The 27,760-nt window shown below is 54.0% G+C and overlaps 1 protein-coding gene across 10 annotated transcripts in view; it reads right to left on the bottom strand.

Annotated features, from left to right (window-relative positions):
• The window catches only part of SH3PXD2A (SH3 and PX domains 2A), a 243,177-nt gene that overhangs the window by 57,959 nt on the left and 157,458 nt on the right, over positions 1-27,760 (bottom strand). For 8 of the 10 annotated variants that reach the window (XM_045040633.1, XM_019813773.3, XM_019813772.3 and 5 more), the window contains 2 exons: positions 6,792-6,836; positions 125-256 (listed from right to left, as the gene is read on the bottom strand). In XM_045040633.1, coding sequence (XP_044896568.1) covers positions 125-256; positions 6,792-6,836 — 177 coding nt within the window. The remainder of the gene's footprint in view (positions 1-124; positions 257-6,791; positions 6,837-27,760) is intronic. The other 2 variants (XM_011287436.4, XM_045040635.1) reach the window with 1 other exon arrangement.

A 27,760-nucleotide genomic window follows, 5' to 3' on the forward strand; every position in this document is an offset into this window, starting at 1 on the left:
TAACGTACAGCTGCAGAGGTGGGGGAGGAGGTAGGGAACAAAACCAGCCAACCGTCAGTCCGTCTGTCTGTCTGTCTGTCTGTCCGTCCGTCCCGGGAGCCAGCGCGGCCGTCTGGGCACTCACCGCTCTCGTTCTTCTCGATGACATCCACCACCTCCCCGGCCTGCAGGCTCAGCTCCGAGTTCTCCTGCTTCTTATAGTTGGACACCACCACGTACTGTTCCAGGATCATGGGCTCGGCGTTGGTGTCGGCACCTGGCGAGGGCAGAAAGCACGCGGTGAGCCAGCGGCCGGCCATGGCCCCGCGGCCGGGGCGCCCCCTGTCCATCGGCCTCGGGGGAGGCTGTTCCGTCGCCAGCGCCGCTGCCGCTCCAAGGGGCCGCCCGCAGCCAGGGCTCGCAGCTCTCCGGGCCCCAAGGACAGGCCATATAGCAAGGCCCCACACCGGCCCGCTGCGCCGCGGGGACCGGGGGACATGGGGAGCTGGGCCGGAGTGGAGGGGGGGGGACAGCCGGGGACGAGCGGAGGCCCTGGAAACTCAGAGGAAGAGCCTGCCGCTGCGATGAGTCAGTCACAGCCCGGCACGAGCGAGCAGCAGGAGAGGCCTGGTGCGGACGTGGTCTCCCCAGACCCCTCGGCCGGCAGGGGCGGGACAGGAGGGCCGCCCATGAGGGCTGAGGCCGAGCCGAGCAGAGGGAGAAAGGCAAGGCAAGGCAAGGAGGAGGGCTCGTGCCTCTCCCCCAGCCCCTGTGAACCCAGAGAAAAAGAGAGGCAGCGGTCCTCCCCTCGGGAGGGAGAGGGAGCGAGCAGGAGAGAAGTCTCCACAGCCCGGGCCCAGGCGAGAAGTCAAGAGGGTTTGAGGCCGCCAATCACTGGGGTTTACTCGCAACCCTTAAATAGAAACACATGAGACCCATCGAATGAGGAGCCAGGGGTGGAGGCAGGGGAGGGGGAGGAGGGCCGAGACTGTTTACTTGAAACCCAAGAAGAAAGTCCCAGCGCCAGCAGCCGGTGAGCCCAGCCCGCCCCCTGCCAGCTTTTCCTCAAGTTCGGCTCCGTCTGCCCCTCGGCTCACCAAGGCGCTGCCACAGAGCCCAAGGGCCTGGTGCAGACAGACCAGTCTTAGGCCTGCTTCACTCCGGCCACATGCAGACTGATTCAGTCTCCCTCTGTCTTTTAGGGCTGGGCCTTGTGGTCAGGCTCCAGGAAGCCTCCAGCCACCCTCTCTGGCAGTTGAGGGGGTCAAAAGGTGGGGCTCTGCAAAAGGAGGGCAGGCGGGCTGGAGCTCCCAGGAGCAAGCAACTTCTCCGCCCCTCTCAGTCAGCAGACCAGTGCAATATTCATTAAGCAAGCACCAGGCTGAAAGGTGGACAGACTGGGTGCCCGTCTTGGCTTCCTGGCTGTGTGGCAGTGGACATGCTGCTTAAACCTCTCCATGTCTCACTATTTCCATCACCACCACTAGGGGTGGAGGTGCGGACGAAACGCCTAAAACAGGACCTGCCCTGCCAGGAGCTGAAAGGATCCACAAACCAGAGACCTATTGGTTACCTCCTACAGGAAGCCTTCCCAGACCACCCCCAGCCCAAAGGGAATGTCTAGCACACTTTAACTATGTGTCTACCATCCTATATACCTGCCAATCTCCTGGAAGCCTGGGGAATTCACACCACCTGCAAGGCTACAGTAATGGCTGAGGGTCCCTGGGTTCCGTATGGTTCCCTGATGCTTTAGCCTACAGCCACATTCGTTACACACCTGAGTCTAACTTAGCAAACATTCTGTGTCAGGCATGGACACTGTCCCATTTTATCCTTTTCACCTCCCCATTTCACAAAAGACAACCCAGTGGCCCAGAGAGGACAAGACACTTGCCTTAGCTCACACAGCTGCCATGGAGAGAACCAAACAGTGTTTCAGGTTCAAGCCCATCTCTCTTTCCATTACAGAATGGCCACTGATTTCTATTTCTAGACACCCATTCTTCTAACACAATGATCCTCAACTTGGCCCCACAAAATCGCCCAGGGAGCTTTTAAAGAATACTGATGCCTGGGTCTCACTTCCAGAGGTCCAGCTTTAATTGGTCTGGGGTATTTTTTAGAACCCCCTCCTCTCCCATGGTTCCCGTGCACGGCCAGGGGACAGAAGCACTGCTTAGACCTTTGGGTCTTTCTATGAAGAAGGCTCCATCCGACCCAGGGCGGGGAGCAATGGAAGGAAAGAAACCCACTACCCCTGGTGGTTTCCTTCCATAGGGTGTGGGCCCTACAGCCCCAGCTCGGCCCTTTGGAGACCAGGAAGGGACCCTGTCCCTGCCGAGTCCTGCCACATGGATGTGCACACGCACAGCTCCACTAAAGCCAGGATTGTATTTCAGGCAGAAATGCGACCAACAGCTGGGCAGCAGGGCCAATCCATTCTGCACTCAGATGGGGCCAGCCTTTGAGCCTGTTCCTGCCCACCAGGCATGGTGCTGACAGAGGCTCCCTCCCACTGTGCCCCTGGGGGGACACCAGTGCCCCTGTGGCCAAGAGCACTTCTTCAGTGCACCCAACACAAAAAGGGCCAGCCCCTGCCCTGTGAGACACAGGGGCTCCCCTTCCAGTTTGTGGGAAAGAAAAACTCCCGATACAAACAGAAAAGAGGAGTTCCCAGAGGCTTAGAGAGCTTCCAAATCCCAAGAGCCCAGATTATACTGACAATTAACAGCAGGCCCTCAGTGCTCACTCACGGTCAGCACTATGCCAAGCACCTATCTGCATCATTTTGCCCTCTCACTGGATCCTCACAACAACCCTATGTGGTAGGATCTGTCAAAGACCCATTTTACACATAGGCAGACTGAGGCTCATGAAGGTAAGCAATTTTCCTAAGGTCACAGAGTTGGGACTTGAACCCAAGCTCACCAGACATGGTCTCTTGTGTTCTGAACTTCTCTACCATTTGCCACCTACAGACAGCCACTGATCCTCGGTTTCCAAAGGGACCCTGCCTCACCCTATCTTCACACACCTGGCACAAGGTTGGTGTTTAACAGAGACTGGAGTGTGGGTTCCTCGTTGACTGCTGCTACCTCTGTTGGGCAGACCACAGGGTCCATTAGGTAGCAGGCATTCAGCAAGTGTTTGCAAAATGAATGAATGAAATGAACAAATGGGCGGAGATAGGAACAGAGTGATTTAGTGGTTTGTTTTGAGCCAATACAGATAAACCAGGCAAGGCCTCACCTCTGAAATTCAGGGAAGCTAGACAACTATGTAAAGGAAAAAGGGGAGATGGGGAAACAGAGGACAGAGGAGCAAGGAGTGACGAGCTTGTGGCCAGAAGCTGCTAGAGAGGACAAGCAGGGGTGATGGGGAATGGAGAGACTTCAGCTTATTTTAATCCAAGCCAAGGAAATCTGAGGCAAGATTTCAAAGAGGGGAAAAATTCCGCCCCCCTCCCCCCAACCCCTTGGAAAATTGGCCTAAGCTTTCTGAAGACTGACATTTTGGGACACAGGTAGAAAAGTTAAGAGAATGTTCTCCAGGGTTTCCAGAGCACAAGAAGACAGGCGATGGCACTTCCTGGAAGCTAGTCCAAAGGCTGTGGGATGGACAGATGGACACACAGACACTCTGCGCTCCTGGCTGCTCTCCCCTCCCCCAGCACATGCAGGCTCCCAGCTCACTCTGGCATCTGCCTCTTAGGGTGTTGCCTGCCCAGGGCTGCCTGGGCAGGCATGAGCTGGGAGCAGGTATCCAGATGAGAAACCACTCGGCAGGCGGGCCGGTGGGTGATGTCATCCCACAAAGGCTGCTTTGGATCCCCTCCCAGCCAAGGCCTGGAAAATTGGGGGCTGGAGAAGTCGGCCCAAAGGAGGAGGAAGGGCAGGGGCAGTGGATGGAGCCTCTGGTCTTTAGATGGGAAGGGTTTGACAGAAGCATGGTGAAGGGGTGTACTTCTTCTTCTAGAGAGAGACCCTTTCCCAGGTTGGAAGGGGACTTTGCAACAGTCTCATCCAGGGATGGGCCCCTTGTTATTCAGAGCCCCTAGCTGGATCTGCTAGGGCTCTGGCAGTTCCCCGGAGCCCTGCCTCACACCTGCATTCCTCCTACTACCACCTGGATGGACCCCTGGCTCTTGCCTGATCCTCGCTGCCAACTTAAACTTCTAAATGAGGCTTTTGCCAAGTCAGTCCTCTGCTCCAACACCTTCAGTGGGTCCCTGTTGCCTCCAGAATAAAGGCCAAATTCAAGCTCAGTCTTTCTGACAATTTGAGTCCCCCAAGTTCCTTGACACATAGCTGCCCCCCCGCCCCGGGCCATCCCAGGCAACATTCATGATTCAATACACACGTACTGAGGGCACTGTGTGCCCACCACACTGTTTTATGTAGGTTTTTACTTCCAAGCCTTTGCCTTAGCTGTTCTCCCTGCCTGGAATGCCTTCCCTTCTTCTACCAACTCCAATTCTACCTAACCATCTCTGACCTTCCAGGAGTCACCTGATTTTTCCAGCTGCAGCGTTCACTCCTGTCCTCTGCTGGATTTCTTGTGGGGCACTGTGCCCCAATCAGACTGTGTGCTTTAGACCAGAGTCTCCCTGATGAGAGCACATGCCCAGGACTGGCACTGGCCTCAACTGCCTGAAATTCATGATGTGAAAGCATAAAATTCGAGTCTGAGGTCCAGTCCTGCTTTGCCCTTACTAGCTCTGTGACCCTGGGGAAGACACTTAACCTCTCTGAGCTTTAGCTTCCTCATTTGTAAACAGGTACAAGTACCTACCTCAATGGGCTGTTCTGCGCATGGAATGAGGTGACAAGATTAATGTCCTAAGTAAACTACAGACAGTGTTTATAAAACAAACAGGAAATGGGATATTTGGGGGGAAGCGGGACGGTTTCAGATTCCCCTGCAGCCTCAGAATCAGCAGGCGGCTCAGGGCAAGGGCCACACGTGCCAGGAAAAGGGTGGCTGCGGTTGTGTCCCTGAAACATGCCTCTGTCCAACCCCACCTCCAGGCAAGCACTGTTTACTTGCCAGCTAGAGACCGGGTCTGAGCCCCCTGGGCCCACTCTGGGGGAGATGCCAGGCTATGCAGCCCGAGGAATCTTACCTACAAGGATCCCCCACATCTGCCCCTTACTGTCTCATGCACTCTCTGACATTCCAGATGGGGAAACCAAGGCCCGGAGAAAGCTGGCAACTTGCCCAAGACTCCAGCCCTGAACTCCAAGTCTGGCTGGTTTTTCCCAGCCCACACTGCTTCCCCTCAGCTTCTCACTCCAAACAGCTGGGCTCGTCCTGAGAAGCCAAGCCCTGTGATAGCCCCCACCCCAGGCTCCCCATGTTGTCCTTGACCCCCTCCCCTCCCCCCCCACCCACGAAACCCTGGCATCCGACCAAAGGTCTCTCTAGCCCCTCACAACGGGTTCCTCTCAGGCTGGACTCAGCCTGCCGGCTCCTCCATAGGCCCCTGGGCGGCCAGGCTATACGTTTCATGAATAAAATGTATAGTTGTGGGCCAAGTGGGTTCTGGCTCACTGGCTCGTGGAGAGGGGAAAAAGGGACAGAAGCCCAGTGATTAGTCAGGCCCAGGCCCTCGTCACAGACAACACTAGAAGGATGGCTGCAAGGAGCGTGGGTCAGGGAAGGGGTCCTCCTGCCTGTTGCCTTTCTCCTCTGGCCCCCTCCCAAAACGTCGACCCCCCATGTTCTTACCCACAGCTGTGGTGGGGTGGGGCCAAGCCTCTGGCTGACTGACAGTGGGGGCTGGCCCAGCCCCTCTGACCTCTGACCCTTCTGCCTTGTTCCCCAGCTCCCAAGCTTCAATCTCTGCTACATGTTTGGGCAGAATGGGTGTGTGTGTGTGTGTGTGTGTGTGTGTGTGTGTGTGTGTGTGCGCGCGCGTGTACGTGCGTGTGTGTGTGAGGTAGCACTCTCAGAAATGGAGGGGCTCCTAGAAGACCTTCTGGAATTCCCATCCCTCTGCCTGCCACCATCTCCCTCTAGCAGCTGAGAACCCTGCTGTCTAGGGTTCTCTCCCACTGGCCAGTAAGACCAGGGAAGCCCCTGATCCCCAGCCCAGCTCTGCCTAGGCACAAGGCACAGGCCCAAGTCCCTGAGGCCCAATCCTGGGCCACGAAGCCCAAAGCCTGGCAAGGCCACTGAGGCAGAGGCAGCTCTAAGCTCTGGGGCTCAGAGGCTGTGACAGCAGTCACAGGATTCCCTAACCTGCTGCAGCTCCCCAGTGAGGGACCCTGGAAACCAGGCTGGGTTGGGGGCAGGGAGGGGCTGCTGAGACTTCAGCTCTCTGCCTCAAGGTAACTGCCTGAAGTGGGACTGACCATCTTTGGCTGGCCCACCTCACAGGGATGACCAGCTGAGTTCACGTACAGGATGATGGTAGCCTCACCATCACCTGAGCACCTTCTGTGTGCCAGGCTCCCTGGGAGGGGGCAGTGCATTGCTGAGGGAGGTTAAGTTTACACAGCCAGGACATGGCAGAGCTGGGAACAAACCCGTACCTCTGGGTCCGAAATGCATCTGTTTACACACTGTGCTACGTGGTCATCACCCATCTAAGCCTCCAAGGTTGGACTTGGGGCCTAGAGAGGGTTGTCAGGAAGGCAGCGAGTACCGCTAGCGGAAGAGCAAGAGGGGGCCCAGGGGACGGCCGGCATGCCGACAAAGGGCTGCTACGCATCACAGGGAAGCATGCGGACCGCGGCCGGCGGGCACCGGCTCCCACACGTGCGTGCCCCCGGACACACATGCTCACACACATGCACTCAGGGCAGTACCTGTCACGTCCTTCTTGGGAGACTCAGCCCAGCTGGAGAGCCACACTTCCGAGTCCCCCGAGAGCAAGCAGCAGCAGGAGAGAGAGAGAATCAGAGGAGGAGAGAGAACCGTTAGGCAGGCAGGAGGTCCACCGGGCAAGTGGCTGCAGGCGCCGCTTTGGGCTGGCGGCGGAAGGCGGGGGAGGGGAGGGGAGTGATTTCCTGGCCCTGGGCTGGCTGCTGGGCGTGGGCCTGAGTGATTACAGAGGCGCTGGGACACAGCCGGCTGGGACGGACGGGGATAATGAGGTGTCTGCCGAAACGCAGGAATCCTCTGGAGCACAGAGAATCCTACACAATCCCCGCCTGGAACTGGGCCCACGGGTTATCACTGCCCTGGAGAAAGCAGCCTGGACCTTTCTCTCTGGCCATGTGGGTGGGTGGCTGGCCGCACAGGGCCTGGTGGCTCCAAGGATCCTCACCAGGCCAGCAGGCTCAGCAGCTTGGACCTGGACCCTCAGACATCAGGGTTGGAGAGTCCAAGGCCAGTCTGCAGTCTTGAGGCCCCACACCACTGAGCTCTGATGTCTTGTCCAGCTCTTGACCCAGCCCTACCCAATGAGGAAGACAGGCCCTGGCAGAATGGAAGGAAGAAGACTCACTTAGAGTCTCACGCCCCAATTCCAACCCAGAAGGACCGGGACCTTTAGTGACCATCAGAGATGGGGTCTCTATCTCAGGCTCAGACAGTCATGTCTGATCTGGACCTCAGTTTCCTTATCTGTGAAATGAGGTTAGAAGTTATCCTTCTGCCAAGACAGAGGAGTAAAGTCAAAGCGCCTAAAAGGACATATGTAATACGATAACATTATAATGAGGCAGACAGCTCTTAGCCTGATCAACGGTGTGAACAACTCCAGAGTATCAGAGAGTCAACATGTTAAAAGCACTGACAGTCTACCCAGAGTATATAGTGCTTCATTCACTCGACAGTCCCTTGAGGTGGGTATGCATTTTTTGCCCCATTTTACAGGGGAGGAGACTGGCCCAGGTTCCCACAAGCATAGAGTAACAGAGCCGGAAATGGAACCAGGTCTGGGATCACCCCGGGCTGCTGCTTTCTCTGCTGAACTTCTCATCGCCTCCGAAAGAGCACAGCGTTGGCTGCAGTGGGGCCAGTAAGAAGCAAACACTGAGCTGCGAGTCTGAGAGGCACCCAGTGCTGGCCCGGAGAGCTGCCTGACCCAGTGACAGTAAAGATAATCATAACAGCAGCAAAGGTTCATGTAGCATTTATTGCACACCAAGAGTCACGCTGAGCCCTGAAATATAGTAACTCCTTTGTTTTCCAGAATATTCCTACAATGGTTAGGTACTCCCTCCAGTTTGCAGATGAGGAAAATTAACCAGAGAGGTTAAGTAGCTTGCCCAAGGTCACACAGCTAGTACGGTGTCCACCTGGTGTGGGGCTACAGACTCCAGGTGATCAGTTGATGCTAGTCATAAATTAAAGCACCTAATTCCCCCTTACGCAGCAAGTCACTTCCTGCTCTCATTGTAAACCAGCAGTGAGGGGCTCTGGTAGAGGGGTTTAGTGACTCCGGAGTCTGACTGTGCAGATTCGCCCCTTGGAGAGACTTACTTAACCTCCTTGAACCTGTTCCCTCCCTTGTAAAAACTGACACAGGGCGCCTGGGTGGCGCAGTCGGTTAAGCGTCCGACTTCAGCTCAGGTCACGATCTCACGGTTCGTGAGTTCGAGCCCCGCGTCGGGCTCTGGGCTGATGGCTCAGAGCCTGGAGCCTGTTTCTGACTCTGTGTCTCCCTCTCTCTCTGCCCCTCCCCCGTTCATGCTCTGTCTCTCTCTGTCCCAAAAATAAATAAACGTTGAAAAAAAAAATTAAAAAAAAAAAACTGACACAGATGACATATTTACTGTCTAGGTTGCTACAAGGGTTAAATGACGTAATACGCAAAAAGTGCTCAGCATAGTGCCTACCACAGTCAGTGCTCAACGACGGTTCGCTACCATCGGCAACATCTCCCAGAAGCTTCGTTCAAACCAACCTTAGGGCACCAGGAAAACCCTACTGGAGTCACAAGGACGAGAACCAGACGGTGTTCGATACTGGATGTGCCGAGAAGACGCTAGCACCCAGTCAGAGATGCCTTCCCATTGACACCCCCAAACACGAGGTCAGCTGGGATCGGGGGTGGAGGGACTCTGGAAGACTGCACCCCAAAGACAAACATTCCACGGTCAGAGTCTCTCACCTGGACCCGCAGCCAGAAGCTTCCTGGGCAGCAGGAGCTATAGGGACCGACTTTCATGCCCTGGTAGGGCTGACACAAGGTAGGCACACCTCTGAGGCTTGAAGCTGGTGTGGCCTGAACTCCAAATGGGGAGGGCCTCATTACCTGGTGCCACGCCTTGCTGGGGCTCTAACTCCCTTTTGCTGTACCCCAAATGCGGCCCAGTGGTCTGCCACCCAGCAAGGCCATCCTCACCACCCCGCAGGCCCAGCACCAGGCCCACTCCAGCCCCATCTGGCCCCACTCAGCCCTGTGCCAAGCCAGCTAAGAGGGTCCACATCTCTACCCATCTCTGTTGCACTTGTTACTTGTACACCTTCCATTCTGGCTTCTTTTGGGCTGTCAGAAGGAAAACTTTCGGGAAATGTTAACCTCTTTCAGTGAGCCAAGGGCAATTATTTGGCTCAGGCCTTGAGAACCCAGGAAGGCTCGTTTTGCTAGAACGGGGGTTAACACTCTTCCTGTAAAGGGCCAGAGTCAACATTTTAGGCTTTGTGGGCCATGTGGTCTCTGTCAAGATTACTCACCTTTGCTGTTACAGCACAAAAGCAGCCCCTGACAGTCTGTAGAAGACTGAATGGGCTGTGTGCCAATAAAACTTTACTTAAAAACGACATGGCGGGCTGGGCTTGGCCTGTGAGCAGTGATGTGCCAACACACATGCTAGAAGATGAGGGGAGCTGCTGCTGTCTTCATCAATGGGGGGGGCACCCCCAAACCCTGGGCGGGAGAAGTGGGGGCTCTTGACCCACCTAAACTACATGCACATAAGGTCTCTGCTGCTTGGGTAATTTTTTCAGTAATCGTCTTGAAGGGTCTGATGCCCTTCCAGGCCCTTGGGGTTTGGGCATTTGGGCAGGGAGTGGGGAGCAGACAGGAAAAGATCTCTCAGCCTCTGGAAACTGAGCCCCACTGCTAAGTGTGGAACAACCCAAGCTCATGCCCACCCCCAGCAACCCCCAGAAGCAGGCCTTCCCTTTGCTCTCCAAAGGAAAATGGGAAATGGACCAGAAACAAGCCTGTCTTTTTAAAAACATGATTTATTTCCCAGTCCCCTGGATCTGCAAAATTAATCCAGTTCCGCTGCTCCCACCCCAAATCTCTCCCCACTTTGGAGTGCCTTGTCTCCAGCCCACCCGAGCAAGCCCTCTCCCAGGGTGGGAAGGACACCCCCCCACCCCACCCCCGCCTCCTTACAATGAACAGAGGAGACTCCAGCCAGGAGGCAGACAAGGCTGCTGGCTCAGGGCTGGGAAAGCAGAGACAGAGGGATGGGATGAGGGAGCAAGGGGCAGGCACAGCCAAGTGAGCAGCTGTGACCGACACAAACCAACCGCTTCCTGCCCTCCCACTGTCTCTCCCTCCCTCTCCCCTGGTGACAGAACCAAGGGCCTTACAGGGCAGGGTCAGGGGCGGTGGAAAGTGAGTGGCGCCAGACTGGGAATCTGCACAACTGGTTTTGCTGAGAATCAGCTCTGTGACCTTGAGCAAGTGGCTTGACTTCTCTGGGCCTCAACGCTTACAGCTGTAAAATCAAGCATTTGGGCCTGGCGACATCCAAGGCACTTGTGTGATGTTCTAGACTCTTCTAGCAGAAACCTGTTAGTCTCCATGATGCAACTGCTCCACAGCTGAAACGAATCTTTCTAGAGAAACCGACCATCTTTCCAGGGAAAACCACTTAAACACATGCTCAATATATGGAAACTGAAGGGCAAAAAGCAACTAATTCAAGAAACAAAAAGGCAGAGAACAGAAACAAGAATTCTTTTAAGATCTTGGTTCTTGTGCTTACCCTGCCACTCAGCTCACTGATCCTGGGGCATTGGGCCTAGCTCTGGGCCTCTTTTCCTCATCTTCTTTGTAGGGTTGTTTTGAGAGTGAAATGACCTAATGCCTGTGAAAGGTTTTGGAGGGGTAGGAACAAGGCCCTTGGGGCAGAGCAGGAGTGGGTGATGGGGACAAGCTGGTGACTAAAGCAGTGTGAGCCTGGGAGGCAGGAGGTGGGGAGACAGGGTCGCTCCCTCGGCCATCCCATAGTGCTCCCAGATCAGCAAGAATCCAGGCCCTGAGAAAACCAGGTGCCTGCAGGTCCTGGCCAAATGCGGTGACCCGAGGACACTTCTTAGATACTGAACCTACTTCTTGTCAGGTCCAGGTGATTGTGAGAAACCAAAGAACAACAGCACAGGTGCCCCTGACTTGAAGGAAGCTCTCCCCCCACCTCCCGCCCCAAACACACGGGCCCAAGTACTACATAAACACACACCTGGATAGAGTGAAGTTAGGAAAGTGACGGGTTCCTAGCACGGTTAACCTTGAGTAACTCCAGAGCAGTGAGAAGTGGGTTCAATTTGCCCAAATTGAGTCTCAAACCATTGTTTCCAGGAATCCTTCCCTGGTGTAAAGCGAGTCCCACCCATCCAAGCTAATAAATCCAGAGTGGGCTGTGAGCCCAGGTGGGAGAGACAGGAGAGCGGCCAGCAACCCAAACTCCTCAGGGAGGGAGAGCCAGCCAAGGGCAGGGTCACCCACTGCATCAGCATCCACAGCCCTCCTCTGAGAGGGGAGGAGAAGCAGGGACTCCACCAGGGGCCTCGAATGGAATGAGCACCCTGTCCTTTTTTTATTTTTTTTTAATGTTTATTTATTTTTGAGAGAGACAGAGTGTGAGCAGGGGAGGGGCAGAGAGAGAGGGAGACACAGAATTCGAAGCAAGCTCCAGGCTCTAAGCTGTCAGCATAGAGCCCGACGCGGGGCTTGAACCCACAAACCGTGAGATCATGACCTGAGCCGAAGCCGGCTGCTCAACTGACTGAGCCACCCAGGTGCGCCCCGGTCCTTTTATTCTTCGGCAGTCAGTGCGCTTGAGCCCTCCAGACCCCTCCCTCCTCCGGAGTTCTGCTGCTGTTCTTCCCCTCACTGCAGCCTTGAACTGGGTTCTAACATCAGCTGCGGCCCAGTCTTTCCTCCCCTTTTATACAACCAAACTTTGCACGGGGCTGGATTTCTTGGGTTTCCTAGAGGCTCCGTGTTTCTTTTCCTTTTTGACTAAGCCACCGGGAAGCTCAACCACTGCTTTCAGGCCATGAGCTAACCAGGGCCCAAGAGCTGCTCACTCTGCCACGGAACAGCAGTAGCGGGAGATGCTACCTTGCCAGGAGCGAACACACCCCTTGTTGGAGGCCAGGCGCTGTCTGCTCACAGGCATGGAAGAGCTCAGATCTTTACAACCGCCCTCCAGGGCTAACAGTCCTTCACAAAGAAGGCTTCCTTTACAAAAAGAAGTCGTTTTGGCCTCTGTGGTATCTCCACTTTAGAGGGCCTGAAATAGGTTGCTGTGCTCCAAGCAGCAGAAACCGAGGCACGACGGTGGAAGCGATAGGAATGCCGTCTGGAAACAAGCACGGCATTGAATTAAGACGGCTAAGAAAGAAAACGGCAATAGTTCAAACGTGAATAGCAATCGAAAGCTACGTGGGTGCGAGTTCGGAAGTATACAGTTGTCAGGTGTGTGAGCTCCTGCTCACGTGGTCAGCTCCAGGACTGGATCCTGGGTGAGTGGCAGCATGATAAAAAAAAAATCATGCCCCTGGACTGGAGCAGTGAGGGGTTCATGCGACAGACAGCTCAGACCCCTGGCCCTGCCTCCTACTCTCCCAGCCTCCAAACTGGGGCTAGCTTCAGGTGCATGTGATCCAGGGTGTCCCACAGGGCCCCATGCTTAGAAGGGACCCTAAGAACTCTGAGCTGAACAAACAGAAATACTCAAGAATATATTTAGTAGGGCTGGATTTCTGATGGGTATCATCTTGAAGACAGAAGGCAAATGCTAAATGGGAAGACTGGCCATTGTCTGTCTCCAGGTCCCTTCCCCACCAACATCTCTGGCTTCCTGGTGGTATTCCAAAGGCTAGAAGAAGCATGTGGGGACTTAGGACCAAGAGGGCAAGAAATTTGTCTAAGAATACACAGCAAGTGAGTGGCAGGGCTGGGGGCTAGATAAATCTTACCAGTTCCCACTCTCTAACACTCATGCTAGGCACTGGCTAGACATTTTCTGAGCACTAATTTAATCCTCACAGCAGTCTGTAACTTACAGATGCAAAATGTGAGCTTCTTCCCAAGGCCCCACAGCAAGACTTGAGCCAGACTCGAGCCCAGGCAGGCTGGCTGGGAACTGGGAACAAAGCGGCCTAAAACAGGGGACTTCATTCTCTGGATTCTCCCCAGCCATTGGCCAGTGGCTCATTATTTCTGTTGGGCTTTCCTTTGCACATGCAGCCATTATTCCTATTCATTTTGGTCTCACTCAGAAGGGGTCTGCCTCCTTCCCCAGGAGTTGTCTTTCCCAGAATCCAGAGTCTGCGTGGGGGCAGCCCAACCCAGGGCAGGAATGTACTACTGGCCCACAGGCCGCTGAACTATGCAGTCAGAGAACAGTCAGTTTCCCTCCTCAGGTGGGGAATGGGGTAGGGTGGGGGCCGGGCTGGACCTGGAGCCATTCCACAGTCCCTCAGGGACTAAGTCCAAGGGCGCCGGCCTAGGCCACGTCTGGGGCCAGCAGAGACAGCCCAGCCCTAGTGGGTGTGGGCAGAGGGGTCACAGATGCCTCCGGGAGGTGGTGGCGGTGGGGAGGGCTGCCCCTCCATCCTGTTGAAAAGACCCAAAGCGTCCTGGTGAAAGACAGGTGCCGTGGTTAGTCAGAGGAGCCGTGGGTGGACAGAGGGGTGCTGGGGTGGGGGGGAGGCTGGCGGGGTTCTGAGCCCCACTCCCAGCAGCTGCTGCTCGACCCCACGGCATCCCCTTGGGTTGCGGTCTCCCCCTCAGTTCTCAGGTTCTCACCTCTCCCCATGCTGGGGTGGTGGTGTGCAGAAAAGAGACAAACTTAACACTGTTCAGAGTTCCAGGATCCCAGCCACCTCCCCACTCCCTGGGGTGGTCTGCCTTGGTGGTCCTCTCCCACCTACTGGGATATCCCCCTCCCGTTGCCCCACCCACCGGCTCCCCCAGCCAAAGCCAGGATCTGTGAGGATGAGGCGGGAGCAGAGACAAGGGCCAGCAGTGCAGGATGAGGTGAGCAGCTGCGGGTTCCCAGCCCCCCAGCCCTGGAGCCCGTCTGTCTCCCTGGCTCAGTCTCCATAAGAGCCATGAGTGAGTAATGGAGATCAGCAGCAAGGGGCTCAGGACCAATATTCCCAGGGCTACAAAAAGTGCAATGTCTTGTTTCCTCCAGACTGGACTCTTGCTTTCAGATGATCAGGTTATTAGTTTTTTTTTTTTTAACGTTTATTCATTTTTGAGAGAGAGAGAGAGCAGGGGAGGGGCAGAGAGAGAGAAGGAGACACAGAATCCGAAGCAGGCTCCAGGCTCCGAGCTGTCGGCACAGAGCCCAACGCGGGACTCAAACTCACAGACTGCAAGATCGTGACCTGAGCTGAAGTTGGACGCTTAACCGACTGAGCCACCCAGGCGACCCAACTGCCGACTATTTAATGAGCATCCGCCACGCACACAGTAGGGCGCCCTTGGCTATGACAAACCGACTCTCCACCATCTGTCTCCAAGCTTGGGGGGGCACAGGGGCGCGAATATTTACCCAGGTGTTCCTGTCTGCATCAGGAGTCATGTGGGTTTGGGAGGGAGGCAGTGTAGCTGCCTGGCACTGCCAGGGCTGCCCTTCAAGTGTCTCCTCACTCCCTGAGGCTGCAGAGAGCCAAGTGCAGGGCAGGCGGAGGCCAGACACAGCAGGGTGCACCCCAGGTGGAGGTCTGTGGGGGGCGATGCAGCAGGAAAGAGTCCTGAAGGCCTCACATCTACAATGAGAACCCCCTCTGGGGTAAGACTCACAAGGCTGCAGCTGACATGTGGCTGGACACTGCCATCGACTGCAGCGGGACATAAGTGGGGATGAGGGGCTGGGGGCCAAGGCAGAGTTGACACCTGAACTGAGACAGAGGATAACCCACTTTCCAAGGGGTGCCAGCCTCCCTCATCTTGCCCTGGGAAGGATCTCTGTAATGTTCACTGACCGTGTCAGCTGGCTCCAGAATATCTGCCCAGTGCTACGGTCCTAGCAAGTATCTGGCACACAGTAGGTGCTTAATCACAATTTGTTATGAGTCTCTCCAATCAGATCTGAAGTTCCTTCAGGCTCTTATCCTGGTCAGCATCCTTGCAGCACCCTGAACACTGTAGGTGGTGCCAGTAAGTCTTGAGTGGCTGATGGAAGGGTGCACACTCACTGCACTCAGTCCCAAGGGCTTTGTGGGGAAACGGAGGCCCAGCTTACCTCACTGACCTAGGGTCCTCTCGGCACCTAGGGCCCTGCATATCTCTAGTCCAGGTTTTGCCTTCTGAGCCACAAATAGGCCTTCTCAAGACCCTGAGCCTAGCTCGTGCTAGGCAGAGAGGCTCACGGAAAGGCGTCCCCTCACTCCACCTCCCCCAGGCCCGGCAGAACATCCCTAAAAGGCTCTGGTCCAGCATCTGCTGTAAAGCCCTTCAAAGAGATTATTTTAAAAATGTATCCATAACCAATATGGTCTATGGCAAGATGGATGTTGCAGGAAACAGGCGTCTGAGCCAGAATTGGCTTATCTATAATGTCTGCTGGGAGCAGGCTCAGCAGGGCTTGGAGCAGCCCCCCACGGTATGTGCCAGGAACCCCTGGGCCTCTCCTCACCCCCATCTGTCTCGTGCTCTGCATGGGTCTGGACCAATCCCCCGAGCTCTCAGATGCCACGTCAACAGAGCAGTGTGTGCATACGCGCGTGCGTGGATGTGTGTGCCTGTGTGCCTGCGCACACATCACTGCTTGGGAAATCCCCACATCTGGCTCACACGTGACCAGGCTATTCCCAGAAGGCACAACTGGGAGGGCCGGGAGGACAGTGGTCAGGAGTGTGTGAGCTCTCCGGGGAGCACAGAGTTAACCCTTTGGCATCAGAGCTCAGGATCTGTGCCAAACGCTGACCTTCTACCCCCAGGGAAAGTCAGGAAGGAGATCGGTGCTCAGAGGGCCCTGTCCTGGCTCATTATGGAAGTGTGGGAAAACGGAACCATCCTCTGGGTCCCCCTGGTCTTCACTTGTGGTATGAAAGGGCTGCTCTTTCTCTGTCCTGTCAGTCATGGGCAATCACCAAACCGCCGGGGGGACTCGCTGGCTGGATATTCCTTCCCCAGTGGAGATGTCAGTCGGATATTTGGTGCCGGGCACCCGGCTAGGGCAGGCATGTCCCTGGAACTGTATGGAATCCAGATTCATGCTCCTTTCACAGGCAAGGACATGTGTCCCCCAGGGGGCAGCTGGAAGCTAGAGTCCTCCCGATAAGGAAAGGGTCAGAGGTGGCTCTTAGGGCAAATTCTCCCCAGCCCAGGGAAAAGGACTAATTTTATAACTGGAACTTTTTAAGCTTCAACAACTTTAGCAAGTGAGCGGCCATTTGCAACAGCATCTCTGAAGTAGCACCACCCAGTAGGCACTGCAGGCACGTGGATGACAGAAGACGTGGCTCTGCTGATGCCGAGGCTGGCCAGATGTCCTCTGTGCGGCCTCGCTCCCTCTTTTCCAGGCTGACTCATTTACAAACCTCAGAAAACCCGGTGTGGAAAGCCTTGCTCGGCACCCCCAGGCAGGGCTGTGTGCCTCCCAAGGGGAGGCTCCCTCTCACTCTGCCCCACCTCCATCACAACGCTTGGATGTTGTATCAGAACTGCTGTTTACTCTCCTACCTCCTGCACCCAACTGACAGTCCTGAGGACAAGGACCTCATCCTATCCATCTTGCTATCCCCTGACTTCTACTGCAGGGCCTGGGAGAGAGGTGCTCAGGTGTTCGTGGGAGAAATCTACAAGGCAGCCGTGGCAGAGCCAGTGAGGTCTGCTATGGGTATGGCACGAACCATCTCATCCTAGCTGGGAAGTCTAGGACCAGCATCCACTCAGAAACCCACTTCCTATCAATTTAGCCTTTAAGGGCTCTCCCCCTACCCAGGGGAGAGCTGCCACTGGTGACTAAGCTGTGCACTCTGAGCAGAGAGCAACCGAGGTCATGGAAGCAGCTGAGGAAAGAGCCCTCCTTCATCACAACCCTGTGATCAAATGCAAGTGCGAACGGATGAGGGGCTCTTGGCATTAAAAGGCTCCAGGGAGGGATGCTGCACGGCAGGGGAGCTGACAGACCAGAAGAACTTGTCCCATTCTGAAAGATCTGCTGCAAGGGGTGTGAAAATCTGCATGTTTGCAAGCTTTCCCCAGGGGGCCATCACCAATGCACAAAAGACAGTCTTAGTTTGGTCTCTTGTCATTGGTCTGTTATCACAGCTTTGTAAGGACCTCACCCTCCTGCCGGAAACAGCTAGGCACCCAATCCTGACCCGGATCCAACACTCCAGACCCCAGACACCAATGGGGTCTCCTACAATGCTGCACCCATTAGCGAGAAGCAGTGTCAGGGGGAAAGATCACCAGGAGGTGACCACTCTTCCTTCTGAGCACAAGAAAGTTAAGGGGAGGGGAGGGGAGGGGAGGGGAGGGGAAGGAAGGGGAGGGAAGAGAAGAGACTTTGACACCACCTAGTTTCCTCCCTCAGTGCACAACTCCAGCTCTAACATTAACAAATACATCTTCATACCTTCATATGATGTTCGTACATCAACATACCAGGGCATGTTGTGGCAATGACTAGATCCAGGGGCAAAGCAGACAGAGTCAGGGAAAAACACTTTTTTCCCGCCTGCAAACGTCTAATTTTTACTGAAACTTTGGAAAATTTTCCTTTGTCTTCACATTTCAGAACTGACCAATTATAAAAATGCCACGAGCCAACAAAGTTACACACGCCACATTTCTGTTTCTAAACAAAGTAACTTTAGATCAGAAAAAGGTGCTAAAACAATAAGTAATGCACATTTCCCCCAAATCTTTGTTTTTCCACTGGCTTCATCATTACTGGAAATGCTGCCTCTTTTGTCACATGTCTATAAACCAAAAGCCGAAGCGAGGAGCACATTATTTTCTGGCTGACGGCTATGGTGGGAAGCATTTCTCTGCTGGACCACAACGTGGGTGTTTCCTACCCCCAAGAAGACAACCTTGTGGAAATAAAAGGCAGACGGAGTCTCGTCACTGCCTCCTGATGAGGCCAGGAGGGAATTCAGGGCTTGGGCAGGCCCCTTAGCCATTCTCCCAGCCCTGACTGCTGGGCCACGGTTCTCTGTCCTCGGACGGGTCCCCCTTTCCCTTGGTGGCCCACCCTCTGCCCCAACTTGGTAGACAACTGAGTGCATCTTCCAGGCACAGCCCCGTCCAGTCACAGTGCACCACGAGGACACCAATGCTTGTGCAGACTCAACGCCTGTCTACCCCCAACACCGCCATCAACCCACGAGGATGACCCATCTCAAATTCAACTCTGGCTCGATCTCAGAATCCCCGGAGAGCCCATCAAACCTGCACATTCCCAGGCACCACCCCTGGAGATGCTGACTCAGCAGATCTGGACAGGGCCTGGGGACTGGTACTTCAACGAGCAGGCCAAGGACTCTGAAGCACACCTCCGGCCTTTGCACGTGCTGTCCGTTTGCAGACCGTCTTCCTGCTTTCCTGGTAGAGGAAGCTGGGAGACGAGCGCGAGGGGCAGAGAGAACAGCAGGGCAGAGGGAATCAAAGCTAGCAGGGGGGTGAGGCAGGTGACGCCAGGAGCCCTCCACGTGTGCCCGCCTAACTATGCTTCATGTCCAGGCCAGTGGGGCAGCAGGGCCACGCTGACTCTGGCCGGGGGAGTGGCGGCACAGACACACACGTGAGCAGCGTGTTCACTTTCTCCATCCCATCACTGCCACATGGGCTGGCTGTGGGGCTGCCAGATCAATCAGCCTCCTTTCATTTACAATTAGCTGGCTTTGAACTCCAGGGTTGACATCAGGCGGAGGACCCGGAGCCATGAAAATAAGAATTGTTTAAAAACACCAGCCCGGGTGAGATGTGCCAGAAGGCGATGCCTTCAGGAGACACGTTCACTTTTGGAACAGTCCGCTGGAGGGTGCCAGGAATATCTTGGCCGTGTTCTCCGAGCAGCCTGGGCCTTTCTCACTGACGATGGGTGGCTCGGGCAGACCAGAAAGCCTTGGAAACTGCTTTCAAAAGTCTTGCTGATGTAGCCTCCAAGGCTTCCTTTCCAGACTCCTCTCCTGTTCTCTCCTTCCCCAGCCCTCTTTCCACTCCTGTCAGGCTAGACACCTCTCCTTCCCTCAAATTCTTCACCCTGATTCCAGCCTCTTAAGGCCTGGCTCATGCCCAGCCCTCCCACCAGAGGCACCGCCCACCCCTCTGCTCCTCTCTGGCCTCTCCTATCTTGTCTAGCCCTGCCCCCTTCTAGTTGACTCCCCCAGCTTGTGGATCACAACCTATGCTGTCTTGCATTCACTGATGAGTCCCTGACAATATCCTCCTTCCTCAGCTGAACCGTGAGCTCCCATGGGGCCTGGGGCCAGGGACCAGCAATCGCTTCAGAGAAATGAAAGCCTCAAGGAAAGCTGCTGCTCTCTGCTGTGACTCTGTCCCTCTTCCTGAGCGGCTGGTGAGCAGATCGGGCCCCAGCCTTGCTCTTTGCCCTACGGGGATCTTCCTCTGGGGGGAGGACAGCCCCAGAGGCCTCACACACCCACTTTCTCTGCTTTATAATGTCCCTGCTCACACCTCTGCCTAGTTCCAGGGCTTGGTGGCAGTGTGACCAGCAGACCAGTTCTGCCCACTCCCACCTTGGACAGACAGCAGCCCCTCTTAGATGCTTCCTCTACAGGAGGCGGGTAGATAAACTTTTCATAGTAGCCAATACTTATGCTTTAAGCAAATCTACTTCATTAAAAACCAAATTCATACAAAAACAAATGAAGAGTATATTAGTCACACCCTGTAAAAAAAAACCCTTTCCCCTTGTGGCCAGTAAGTTCCCTCTAGATACCTCAGGCGTATTCTCTTGGGGCAGCCCCCATCCCAGTCTGCTAGAGGCCTTCAGAGCCCAAGTCCTGGTCACCCGTGGATCCCTTGGGTCTTTGTTCAAGATGGAACAGACTTCAGTGGAAGAGGTTTGGATCAGGAGGGCCCGATTCAAATCCTGTGTCTACCTGGCTGGGTGACCGTGGGCGAGGTCCTTAACCTACCTCTGCTGGTCTATAAAATGAGGACAAGACCACCTGCCCAGGCTGTTACAAGATTTACCAATAATTATGAGATGGTGCACACCCCACCTTCTCCCATATGACGGGGAGGGGTTCCTTCCGGAGGAGGGAAAACAGCAAGGCCAGTGGTCCCTCCTGTTTGACAGCTGGATACCAGTGGTGCTGCTTCCTATTCACAATAAAAATGGCTTGGGTGCCTGGGTGGCTCAGTCTATTAAGCCGACTTTGGCTCAGGTCATGGTCTCACAGTTTGTGAGTTTGAGACCAGCATTGGGCTCTGCGCTGACAGCTGGAGCCTGGAGTCTGCTTTGGATTCTGTGTCTCCTTCTTTCTCTGCCCTCCCCCGCTCATGCTCTGTCTGTCTCTCTCTCTCCTTCAAAAATAAACATTAAAACATTTTTTCTTTAAATGGCTTAACCCTCAGTGAGTGTTGACTGTGTGAGGCATGGTCTGTGGAGTTAACATTTCATATGTAGTAGTTGTATTCAAGCCACAGACAATTGGATGAAGTGCTATCATCATTCCCATTTCACAGACTAGGAAACTGAGGCACAGGAAAGTTAAGGACTTGCTTAAGACCACACAGCTGACAGAGCTGGGACATGAAACTACACGTTCTGGTTCCAGAATCCATGTTCTTAACTGTACAGAATACTCAGCAATGGTGGGGTCTAGGTTCTGTCTCCTCTGAGGCCAGGCCTAGGGCTTAGAAAAGGAAAATACATGTTTCAAGTGGGTCTTTTAACTCGTGGATCAAAGGTAAGACCAACTTCTCACCTCCTTTCAGGATCTATCAAAACTCAAAACAATAACAGTGGCAGCCTCTCTCTTTGGGAGTTTGCTTCGGGCCAGGACCTCTGCTATGATGATCCTTACATTTAATGAGAAAGACACTATTTTATCCCCCATATTCACTATAGGGCATGAGGATCTGAGGTCAAGCAACTTGCTAGCCACAGAGCAAACACATGGCATGGCTGGGGTTCAAACCCTATACGTGTGACCCCCAAACCTAAACTCTTACCTTCAGGCAACATGCTTCTATGCAATGACCCCAGAGTAACACTGACACCATTAACTTTGCCCAATAATGCAGATTTTATATCAGTAAAATGGAAGTCGGACTGAACTTGCCACATTTCCAAGGAAAAGTATAAAGTAAACAGGATTTCAGGAGGAATATCAACACGTGCCCAAAAGAACAAACTTGAAACACTCTTGAGTAACCTCATTTGCGTTTAAAGTAGCTGCAGGCCCTCTGCCTAGCAAGCATTCCCGATGCCGGGCCAAGAGGAAACCACAGGATCCGCGGCCGCCTGCCCCCCCTGGTGGTGAAACTCAGATCACCGCAGCCGGGCTGTGGAGAAATGCAGCTTCCAGAAATGGGAGGGGAGCATTGGATCTTTTTCAGGTCTGAGAGGACCCTCTGCTCTGGGGAGCCTGCTCCAGCCCCCTCTCAGCTCCTGCAGGAAGCCAAGCACAACCACGAGCCACAGGCCCTCCCTACCCACCAGGCACAAAGCCCTTCACTGCACCACCTCCTTGACCTCTGCACAAAGCCCTTCACTGCACCACCTCCTCTGCACTCTGGGACAGGAGACTGCTCTGACAACCCCTTCACTTTACAGGTGTGACAGCCAGTTTTATGTGTCAACCTGGCTAGGCTACAGTTCCCAGTTATCCCACCACACAGGACTCTAGGTGTTTCTGGGGAAGGTGTTTTGCAGATGTGACAAAGTTCATCTGGGTGGCTCAGTCGGTTGAGCGTCCGACTTTGGCTCTCAGGTCATGATCTCAGGGTTCATGAATTCGAGCCCCACATCGGGCTCTGTGCTGACGGCTCAGAGCCTGGAGCCTGCTTCAGATTCTGTGTCTTCCCCTCTCTCTGCCCCTCCCCAGCTCACACTTGGTCTCTCTCTCTCTCTCTCAAAAATAAATATTAAAAAACAAAAACAAAACCACGGCAAGTGTTGTCGTGCTAGCCAATCCCTATACCTCCTTCAAAATGCATAGCAACATCACCTCCTCTGAAATGCTCCCTGACCACTCCAGCCTCGGGCATACACCCCACTTCCCTTCTGTGTATTTATTTATAAGTCTTGCCTCCATCGGACTGAGGCTCCTGAAGTCCAAGAATTATCTGAAACCATCCTGTACTGTAGTTCAGGCCCGCGTGCTCAGTAAACATCCCTGGATTGAATGCGTACAAGGGAGGACCTCGTAGCCACGGGAAGAACTCTAAACACAGTTTCTTTTGAGGGACATTGTCCTAAAACTTGGGGTGGGGGGGTAGTGCTCAGTCAATCAGGCCTTGCAGGCAGAGCTGAGGCTTCACTGAGGAGGAAATTTCACCTGTGCACGGTGGCGCCAGGCTGGCCTTGGGTCTCAGACTTGCAAAGCGAGCCCCAACTACTGTGTGACCAATTCCTTGCAAGAAATCTCCTGCTACATAGCTCCCCCTGGGTTTGTTTCTCTAGTTGAACGCCGACCAACACAACAGAAAGGTGAGGCCGCCGAGCTCAGGTGGAGGGACCTGCCCAAGGCCACGGGATTGGCAAGTGGGACTGACCGGTGCTCCCCAGCACCCACAGGAACCCCTTGTGCCCCACACCCAATCACCAAAATCCAGCCACGGTGAGGGCATCTCCCCCTGCATTGCTGCTGGAATTCTCATGACCTCTCACCCATCTCCTCTCCTTGTCCACCTCCACTCGCCAGGCAGAAGAATCCTTCTGAGATCTAAGTCAGATCATGCCCCACCCCTCCACCCCCTCCTCAGAATCCCTTAATGGCTCTTCATCTCACTTACAGCAGAAGTCAAAACCCTTGAAAAGGCCTGCAAAGGCCTATCTGCACTGGGCTGCTTCCCCCAGCCCCAGCCACCTCTCTACTCTCACCTCCTACCACCTTGTCCTCCACTATCTTCCACCCTAGCCACAGACCTCCCTACCATGCCTGGAGCAGGCCAGCATGCTCCTACCCCAGGGCCTTTGTACTGGCTGTACCCTTGGCCTGGACGACTCTTCCTCAGGAAACCATGTCACTTCCTTGTTTCTCTCTAACAGGATGGTTTTTTTTTTCCTCCTTAATATTTATTTATATTTATTATTATTTTTTAAAATTTACATCCAAGTTAGTTAACATATAGCGTAATACTGATTTCAGGAATAGAATTTAGTGATTCATCACTTACAAATAATACCCAGTGCTCGTCCCAAATGTCCTCCTTAATGCCCCTTGCCCATTTAGCCCATCCCCCCACCCAACACCCCACCAGCAACCCTTAGTTTGTTTTCTGTATTTAAGAGTCTCTTATGGTTTGTCTCCCTCCCTGTTTTTATCTTTTTTGCTTCCCTTCCTTTATGTTCATCTGTTTTGTATCTTAAATTCCACATGAGTAAAGTCATATATTTGTCTTTTTCTGCCTTATTTCACTTTGCAAACTCCTCAAGGGCAGAAAGACACATCCCTGTAACCTCAACACCTTACACAGCACTTGGCATATAGCTGGTGCTCAATAAGACCTCCAAACAAGCCATGCTTGGTCCTGCTGTTCCTCCTTTGCACAAGTGCTCTCTCTGGATTACCAAAGTTTCCTGTTCTCTGCCCCCAACCAGAAAAAACACTCCTCTTCCCAGATAATGTCCCCTGATGAGGCTTCAATGAGCTCTCTTTCCTGACCGACAATGTTCGTTCATGCACGTATGAACTCCTTGGCCCGTTCAACAAGCATCAGGGGACCTGCTACTAATGCAAGCCCTGCAGCGATGGCTTCCCTCTCAAGGGGGTGAGACACAAATAATAAACAAGAAAACCCACAAAGAATTAGAATGTGGTCAGTGATGCGCCGGGTGATTTGAGGGGGCAGCTAAACACCGGAAAACTGGGGCTTCTCTGAGGTGACAATTAAGCAGAAATCTTAAGAAGGGGCAGCTATGTGAAAGATCAGGGAACAGCATTCCAGGCAGAGGGAACAGCAAGCGTGTAGGTTGTGTGGAGAGAACGAGCTTGTTGTATTTAAGGAATGGAAAGTGACTGGTATGGCTGAGCAGAGACTGTTGGGGGTGGGTGAGCAAAGGAGGGTACCAGCCTAGGGTGGGACAGCAGGCAAGGAGCTAAGCACACAGGGCTTTGTCAGCTGGGATAAAGAGTTTATTCTGGGTGGGATGGAAAGTCCTTGGGGCAATTTAAGCACAAAAGCACATGATTTGATACTTGCTTTGAAGAGCTCACTCTAGCTGTGGTGTGGAGACGCAGAGGGCAAGGGTGCAAGCAGACAGGCTGAAGAGGAAACTGGGGTCTTCCTGAAGAGAAGTGAGCTTCGAACAGGGTGTGATGGTGGAGGATGGGTTGGCAGGGGAGACAAAGGCAGGGGTGCAAGAACCACTTCTTGATGCTGGGCTCGAGCATCAGTGTGGATGGTGGGATGGGGAAGATGTGGGCAGGAGCAGGTTCAGTGGAGGGAAGAAAAGCAGAGAGAAGTCTGGGCTACACTGCCAGTTTGGAGGCCATCGGTCCTGCCTCCTCCAAGAGGCTATAAGCTGCCTGAAAACTTTCGCCCTGTTGCCTCCGCCTTCCTCAGGCCTGGCTTCAAGTCTTGGCTCTGCACTCAAGAAGAGATCCCTCCAAGGAGGAGCTAGGGCTTTGGTGACTAAAACGTGAACTGTGACGGCCAGGGAACAGCATCCACGTTCTCTATGCAAGTGCTGCTGGCTGGAGTGACTCTGGGAAGCTTCGTGAGCTTCAGTGCAGAGCAGGGCGGAGCCCCGAACAGGGACTCAGATCCTTACTTTGCCACAGACTGTGGGCGGCCACCCTCTCAGAGCCTGTTTCTCACCAGTAAAACGTGAATCCCACCACCCACAGGCAATGAGCCTCTGGGCAGCAAATGAGAAAACATATGCGAGGTTGCCAGCCCATAGGAGATGCTCATGGAATAATCGTAGCTAGCACGCTGGGAGAGCTTTCTAGGTTGCAGGCCGTGTTCTAAGCATGCTTACATATATTAGTGTGTACAACCTTCATTATAACCATATGAGGTGTATATTAGTGTTCTCCAGAGAAACAGAACAGGATGTGCATATAGAGAGAGAAAAATAGATTTATTTTAAGGAATTGGCACAAGTGATCATGAAGGCTTGGTGAGCCCAAAATCTGATGGGGTGGGCTGGTAGGCTGGAGACTCAGGAAAGAATCACAGTTCAAGTCCAAAGGCAGTCTAGTAGCAGAGTTCCTTCTTTATGGGAGAGATCAGCTCTTGTTCTATTAAGGTCTTTCTTCAACTAATTGGATGAGGCCAACCCCTATTATGGATGGTGATCTGCTTTACTCAAACCCCAGTGATTTCATCTCATCCAAAACAAACACCTTGACAGAAACGTCCAGAATAATGCTTCGCCAAATATCTAAACACCGTGGCCTGCCGTTGACACGTAAAATTAACTGCTGTAAGGTGGGTATGAATATTGTACCCAATGTACAGAAGAGCAAACAGGCACAGAGAGGGTAAGGAATCTGCCCAAAGTCTCAGAGGAGAAAAGTCAGACTTGACATTCCTCCTGCCTGGCTCCAGAACTTTTAACCATGACACTAAGTGGCCATTATCACAAGCAAGCCAACGTAAATTAAATTTCTCTCATCCTTTTCCTGGCTTGAGAATGGATGGCAGAGAAACCGGGGGAGGCTCTCCCTGGGTGAAGCAGCTTGGGTGGGGCCCTGTCTTACTTAGGAAGCAGCACAGAACCTGAGCCTTGGCGATGGAGGTTGGGGGCACCTGAGAGGTTATCTAGTCCAGCCCTTGACTTTATAGCAGGAAACTGAGGCCCAGAGAAGGGACTTGCCCAAAGTCCCAGCGCTTCAAAAATGATAATGATGATGATAAACTTACACTTGCATAGCAGTTATTATGTTCTAGAAACTATTCCACGTGAACTTGTTTAATCTTTTACGTGTGAGGTAGATTCTATTGTCATCTTTGTTCAAAGAAAATGAGGAAACTGAGGCACTTGCCTAAGGTCACAAGGGCTGCTGAAATCAGAGCCCAGGCTCAACCAGTACACTACAGCTCTAAGGCCCAGGGCAAGTTTCTCGGGTAGCGGGCTGTGACAGAACACAATCCCAGGTGTGCCCCTCCTTCCCAGTTCTCCCTCCGGGGCTCTGACTGCAAGTGACAGCGGAGGCCATATACAATTCCTCCGGTTCATAATGCGGCCTCACCCTCCTATTCACGCAGGAAATACCCTCCTGCACTAGGGGGTGGGCATACCCGAGGCACCCCCTGCCCAGCTGACAGGTACATGCACACACACATCTCGTCCCACACCAGACACCTCCCAAACAGGTACATACACATGAACGCAGACTCTAACCAGATACACCCCAAACACTGGCACACACACCTAAGCACCCTACCAGCCAACACACCCTAATAGCACACAACTATGAAGACCCACACACATACACACAACCCCACATGCACATGTGCCCCCCCCAATACGTAAACCAGGACACAACCTTTCTGGTTCCAATACACATAGAAGCAAACACTTGCATACACAAAACATGCTAAACCATACTCAGAGGCACACACACCACACAATTACACCTACCCCTATTCACATTCTATCCATCACACATGGGCACACACACCTCTACTGTGTGTAAGACATCTACTGGCCAACGCATTTCAATACAGGTATTTCTCCATGGGAGCCAATAACGTCAGCCACGTGTTTATACATACTCCCACATCCCAGAGGGCCAGAACCCCCAGATGGCTACCCATCCCCATAACTCACCACCCCCGTACGGGCAACACATATGCCAACACAGATAGCTCAAGTCTGCCGCCCCCACCCCCTCACCGCCCAGCCGCCAAACACAGCCCTAACTCCTAGGGACCACCCTCCCCCAATTAACTTCGCGCCACCCCCACCTAGGCAGGTGCAGAATCCGCCTCCTCCATCCAGGGAGAATCCTTCTCTGACCCCAGTGGTCAGCGTCCAGCACAGTGTCCGAGGACCTGCCCCGATTTTCTTATTCCCACCCCCTTCACAAACTCTCTGTGGGCCCTGGCACCCGTCAGCCCAATGCCAGGGCCGGTCCGCTCCCTCCCATCCCGGCCTCTGCTGCGACCACCCAGAGCCCCCACCCCTGCAGCAAGGAGAACAAGCTCAGAGCTGGGGGAAGAAGGGAAGGTTTGCGTTGCAGGCGTTAAAAACTCGTAGTCGCTCAAGTACGACCCCCTTTGCAGTCCAGGACCCCACCTTCCCACGGGGAAAACCCTGCGTCTCCGTTAACCCTCTCATCACCACCGCACCACGGGAAGCACCCAGGGAGAAGTCAAAGCAGTGCCCAGCAATAGGCACTGCAGCCCGGGGGGAGAGCGGGTAGGATCCGGCTGCCTGGATTGCGGGGGCCCTTCACGAGACACCCCCACATCCCCCATGCACCTATCCCCACTCCCACAAGGAGAACCCGGGAGAACCTGAGGCAT

This window comes from Felis catus, chromosome D2, assembly GCF_018350175.1.
Source record: "Felis catus isolate Fca126 chromosome D2, F.catus_Fca126_mat1.0, whole genome shotgun sequence".
Lineage (NCBI taxonomy): Eukaryota > Metazoa > Chordata > Mammalia > Carnivora > Felidae > Felis > Felis catus.